The 6132-nt window shown below is 37.8% G+C and overlaps 1 protein-coding gene across 4 annotated transcripts in view; it reads right to left on the minus strand.

The window, feature by feature from the left end:
• Nucleotides 1-6132, minus strand: part of Atg5 (autophagy related 5) — a 180210-nt gene that overhangs the window by 151826 nt on the left and 22252 nt on the right. For 2 of the 4 annotated variants that reach the window (XM_004637464.2, XM_012516069.2), the window contains one exon: nucleotides 5335-5502. In XM_004637464.2, the coding sequence (XP_004637521.1) occupies nucleotides 5335-5442 (108 nt within the window). In that variant the 5' untranslated portion in view covers nucleotides 5443-5502. Of the gene's footprint in view, nucleotides 1-3848; nucleotides 3906-5334; nucleotides 5503-6132 lie in introns of those variants that run through there. The other 2 variants (XM_023722336.1, XM_023722337.1) reach the window with 2 other exon arrangements.

Below are 6132 nucleotides of genomic sequence, written 5' to 3' on the forward strand. Positions count from 1 at the left end.
AAAGTATCTTTTCTGTGTAAAAGAAAACAGTGCGGTGCAGGTCCTTTTATGTAGTTCAGCCTGACCTTTAACTCACTAGGTAGCCCAGGCTGGTCTCAAACTCACAGTGATCCTCCTGCCTAAGCCTCCTGAATGCTGGACATGCCTGGCATTAAAAAAATAATAATAATAATAATGTACACACACACTGCACTTTTATTCAGCCCCTGTAACATTAAAAACTTTAAATGGGCAGACATACACACCTGTCAACTAAGCACTTTGGGAGGCTAAGACAAAAGGAATGCAAATTTGAGATCAGTTTAGACAATTTAGCAACTTTGAGATCTTTTCTCCAAAAAAGGACTGGAAAAATAACTGAGTGTGAATGTCTTGGGTTAAATCCCTGGAGCTGGTGGGGGACAGGGACTTTTTTAAGTAAAAAGATTTTCTAACTTAATTTATAATCAAAACATATCTATGGCCGGCAATAAGGCTCAGCGGACTAAAGCACATGCTTAGGTAAGCTTAGGCAAGAGGGGAACCACAGTTCAATCCCACCTCCATCCCCCACCATGCCAAACCCAGGACACAGAGTTCAGGGCAGAGTGTTGCACGGCCATAATCCTAGCACTGGGGAGGCTGAAAACAAGATCACTATGAGTCCCAGCTATGTAGTGAGACCCTGTAACAATGAAGAATATTAAAAAAAAAACTAAACTAGAATTGTATTGATGCTACAATGCTCATTACATTCTTTTTATATTAATTCATTACTAAGTATGTTTGTATTTAAAAACCAAAATTTTGATTGTGCTACATTATTTGTGCTATATCAAACCTGGTTTTTTACTCACTACTTAGGTATATGCTTGCCATCCAATAGTCTTCAACAACACAAATCATGATAGTAATATGAAAGGGGTGAGACTGGGTGTGGTGGCGTGTGCCAGTAATCCCAGCTCTTGGGAGGCTGTAAACAGGCAGATCACTACTAATCTGATCTAGCAGTGACACCCTGAACACCTTCTAGACCCTTCTCTAAAATACAAAAAAAAAGGAAAGAGGTAATCAAATTATAGCGCTTACATTTTTAAAATTATAGTAAACACACTATCAATAATCTACCTCAGGGGCCTGAGAGCTATCTCAGCAGTCTAAAGTACCTGCTTGTGGGGAACTCAGGTCAATAATTTCTGACATTGCCAGTTAAACAGAAGATCCAATGCTATTATGGCCTCTGGACTCTTTTAGAATATTTTGCTGAGTTTACACACCTATAATATTCAAATAACGGAACTTAGAAAAAAAGGGGATACAGATGAATGTCCATTTTGTATCTGTGTATGCAAAGTGGATGGGATAGATATATAGTTACATTCTGTTAATGAACAGAATGATTTGTTCTAGTGGTGTTTGTAAATAGGATATCAAGTCCACATCTTGTACAGCAATTAACCACTAAGAAGAATGTATGCAGTGTGCTAGTTATTGAAACTGTCCTAGCGATTTGATTTGAAACTGTCTCATTGCTGTTTATCAATAAAATTATGAAAAAAAAATAAATAAAGTACCTGCTTAGGCAAGCTTAGGCAGGCACAGGGGACCACACTTCAATTCCTAGCACTACATGCTGCTGGCCAAAAAAAATAAACTAATCTCCCCCATAACACAGCCTATCTCAAACACCTTTATTCCATCATTCTTGACACTTTCTAAAGTAGTCCTGGAAATCCTTCATGTCTATACAGGTGTGATCAAAAGTATAGTTAATGCTGGTACTAAGTGACATACAATGAAGAGACAGACTCCTAACTCTGTGCCCTCATCCAATGTACAAACCCAAACTGGCACTATGCAACTTTGGCTCTTGCCTAAAGTCAAAATGACCATGAAAGGTACATGCTGTGAATCACCTGAAGAAGGCATGACAATACAACCAAAGGCACTCATGAAAAAGAACTTCCAAAACTGCTTCATAAAGTGACAAGAACAATGGGGCAAGTATGTTCAAAGTGAAAGGGAGTATTCTAAGGGAGACTAATGGCTAACCCATTTTTTACTATAATAAATATTAAAAACGTAAACATTCACTGTATTTTTTTTTTTTTTTTTTTTTTTTTTTTTTGGTGGAACCAGGGATTGAACTCAGGCCCTTGCACTTGCCAGGCAAGCACTTATTCTGCTGAGCCATTTCCCCGGCCCCTCATTGTATTTTTCAGTCATACTTCATAAGAACTTTTTAGATAAAATATTAGGAAGAATTTAAGAAAAAAAAAATAGCTATCAGACAAAATAATCTTTCCTCTTCCACCTAGCCCAACATTTTTGCCGTCTTCTTTTTTTGTACAGGGTCTCACTAGGCAGCTCGGACTCATAGTGATCCTGCTGTTTTTAGCCTCCCCAGAGCTGGGATTACAGGTGTGCACCACCATGCCCAGACTCAAGAGGCAGGGCTAGTGCAGCATGTATTGCTGGGATCGAACCCTGGTCCCTGAACTTGCTTAAGGCCCTTAGTCAACTGAACTATCTCACTGGCCCTGCCATTTTCAATTTCATCAAAAACTAAAAAATAACCTATTCTCTAGTTCTTCTAATTCTTTTCATACATAAACAGATGCACATACAAAGAAAAATCCTGCATTTTTAATGTGCAATTTTTAAATATAGAAAATGTGTACATCAAATTCTGACTTAAAAGTAAACATTTATCTTTCAGATGTTTCCTTTTTGACCAACTATGCACATATAAGTACTCTACAAAAGACAGTATCACAAAAAAATCAGAAAACTTTAAGTTTTAATTACATCACCAATCCTTGTTTGGAAACAAAATATAAAATGTTTTAGAGAACATTTAGTTCTCCAATATATTAGAGAACTAAAAAGAAAAAAAAAAAAAACTGTAACAAAGAAATTATTCTGAAAGTAAACTATAACCACATTTTGTTAATGAGAAAGTTTTCTAAAGACAAATCTCTTGGACCGGCCAAATAGCTCAGAGGATTAAAGCACCTGCAAGCAGGCATAGGGGCCGGGGGTTCCCTGGGCCTTCCATGCTTGTCCTGCTCCTTAGGACACGCTGAGACACAACTGAGACTGGGCGCTGTGATGTGCACCTGTAATCCCAGCTCTTGGGAGGCTATGTATGAACAGTCAGATCACTGAGTCTGATCTATTAGTGAGACCCTGAACACCTTGCAGACCCTTCCCTAAAATACACAAAGATTAAAAAAAAAATCTCTTTATTACAATCGTCAAAGTTTAGGCCAGCCAGATAGCTCAGAGGATTAAAGGCCTGCCTAGGCAGATGCAGGGACCAGGGGACACCCGTGTGCTGTGCCAGCCCTGCCCCTTGGGCATGCTGAGATAGCAATTGAGACTGGGCATGATGGCGTATGCCTGTAATCCCAGTGTTTGAGAGGCTGACAACAGGTAGATCACTATGAGTCCAGTCTGTGTAGTGAGACCCTATAGGCCCTGTACTAAATACATAAATAAATGATTTTAAAAAACAGTTAAAGTTACTCCAATGTATACAATTTCAGTACCAATAAGATTACTCAACCTCTCTACAATATTCTTTTTTTTTTTTTTTGCGGTACCAGAGATTGAACTCAGAGCCTTGCGCTTGCCAGGCAAGCACTTATTCTACTGAGCTATCTCCCCAGCCCTACAATGATCATTTCTGATAGAAAATCCAAAGAGAAGATAACAAACAGAATCCTAACGTAAATCTGGGGACACCTGCTTTCATGTACTAAGTATATTCCACTTACACATCCATGACAGATGCTAAGGATACAAACTGAAAAAACAAAAAAACAATTTCTTTATCCAAAAAGTGATGGGCTGGACTCCTTTAGTACCTTTCTTCAGCAGTTTGACTTCCCATAGCTGGAATATGCTGTGGAGGAGTGCTGTCTCTTGGGCAAAGGAGAAAGCAAAGGACAGGTAAAATAGAAGAAACAGTCCATCATCACAAATACATCTCCTCTTTTCCACATTCTTCCCCAGTAAACAATAGTAAGTGTGCTTAACCCCCAAAAAAGGAAAAACTAGAATTGAGAATGACTGTCTTCTGGGGACTACTCATAAAATAGGAAAGACTTTATCACCTCTGATTGATACACATAAATGTATATTACATAGGCATTTGGAGAGAAAAAAAGTACACTAAGTTCACAACAGACAGAAATTTATTTATTTATTTATTCATCTTTTTGAGGCAGGGTCTCACTGTTCAGGGTCGAGTTCACTTTGTAGCTGAGGCTAGTCTTGAAGTTGCAAAGATCCTTCTGCTTTATCTTCCAAAGTGCTGGGATTACAGGCATGTGCCACCACATCCAGCCTTGAAACTTGTTTTCAAAACAGATAATCCATTGACTAAAACATGTAAGACTATGAACAGCATCTACAGTACGCATATGTACAGGCAAGCTAAGCACACATTCTATAATTTTGTTACATCTTTAGCTGCAATATATTACATATGCATTATATTTTAGCTTTTATATAAATGTATGCATGTGCATATGTGTTCATAAGTTCACTGAACTACAGAAATACTTGAATACTTGCTTGGAATCACATAAACAAAAAGAATCCAATCTGAAGCTATTATTTCAAAATAGCTTCCTATTTATGTGTTATCAAAGACAGCACATACCTTATGATGGCTTATGATTATAATACACAGACACAGACACACACACACACACACACACACACACACACGTAAATAAATACAAATATATGTTTCAGAAGTGATAGAGATCCAACCCAAGGCCTTGCACCTACGGTTAAGCATGTACTCTACTGCTGAGCCGTATCTCTAGCTTGATTACATGTATCTTAGTAGAGGCAGATATGTATTTTGAAAAGGTCAAGAAGGTGTGATACCAAGTCAATAGTGTTTCATTTGGGGTTTTTTGTACCAGGGATTGAACTTAGGACTTGCACTTATCAGGCAACAGCTCCTGCTGAGCTATCTCCCAGGCCCAACAGTGACTTTATACTCTAGTAAAATAACAGGTCATTTTTATTCCATTATGGTTGTTTCTCTGTGTTTTCCAATTTTTTGCCAATGTATGAATTATAGTGGTACCTCAGTTCATGAAAGTGGTCTTTTCATGATTCTGACCACAAAGAGAGTTGGATGGAAACCAAACAAATTTGAAATTTGCTTTAGTTCTCATCCAATCTGGTTTGTGACCAGAGAGAATTAAGTTCATCAGCTAAAGTACCACTGCAGAAGTATATAAAATGTTAGGCAAGAGCCTCCAGGTTTTGGAAACTTTGTTTATAAAAATGGACAAAGTTAAATATCCCTTTTGTCCTCATCAACATACTTACATAGTATGGTTCTGCTTCTCTTTCAGTTATCTCGTCCTGATACAGAGTAAAGCAAGTTGGAATTCGTCCAAACCACACATCACGAAGCACATCTTTGTCATCTGTCATTCTTCCAAAGGTTAAAGCAGTACATATAGGCTATTTTTTTTTTCTTCAATCAAGGTCAAACTAAAAATAAAATGAAGAGCTTTGGTCAGATAGTTTCAAACAGGAATTAATATGCCAGAAAACAAAAAGTCTATAGGAAAAAAATGAATGGCATGAATAGTATTAACTTCAAAACAGAAAACACTGCAAGACTAAGCCAGGCAACAGCTACTGTCCTCTGACTCAGGAGCCAAGACAGTAGCACTGCTTGAGTGCAGAAATTTGAGGATAGCAAACTTTGGGCATTGTAGCCAACATATGATGAGACCCTCATTCTCTTTTTGAAAAAATAAAATTCAAGACGAGCATGGTGGCACAAGCAAGTAATCCCAGCTACTCAGAAGGCTCAAATAGGAGTATCGCCAGGCAGCCAAGGCAAGTTAGCAAGACAATGTCTCAAAAAATAGGGCTGGGGCTGTAGTTCACTGTTGGGGTAACCCGGGTTTGATGCCTAGTTCCATAAACAAAACAAAACCATGTGATCAGCATTCTGTAGAATGGAAAAAGTGAAGAGCAATAAACTAAATATGGACCTATTGTTTATCTAAAAGGACCACAGAAGTAACCAATTGAAATTCATACACAATTAATGAACAGTCAAAATAAAACTACACTATGCTTGCATTGTCCTTTTTTTTTTTTTTTTTTTTT

Source organism: Octodon degus, unplaced genomic scaffold (genome assembly GCF_000260255.1).
Source record: "Octodon degus isolate 3935 unplaced genomic scaffold, OctDeg1.0 scaffold00090, whole genome shotgun sequence".
In the NCBI taxonomy this organism is placed as follows: Eukaryota; Metazoa; Chordata; class Mammalia; order Rodentia; family Octodontidae; genus Octodon; species Octodon degus.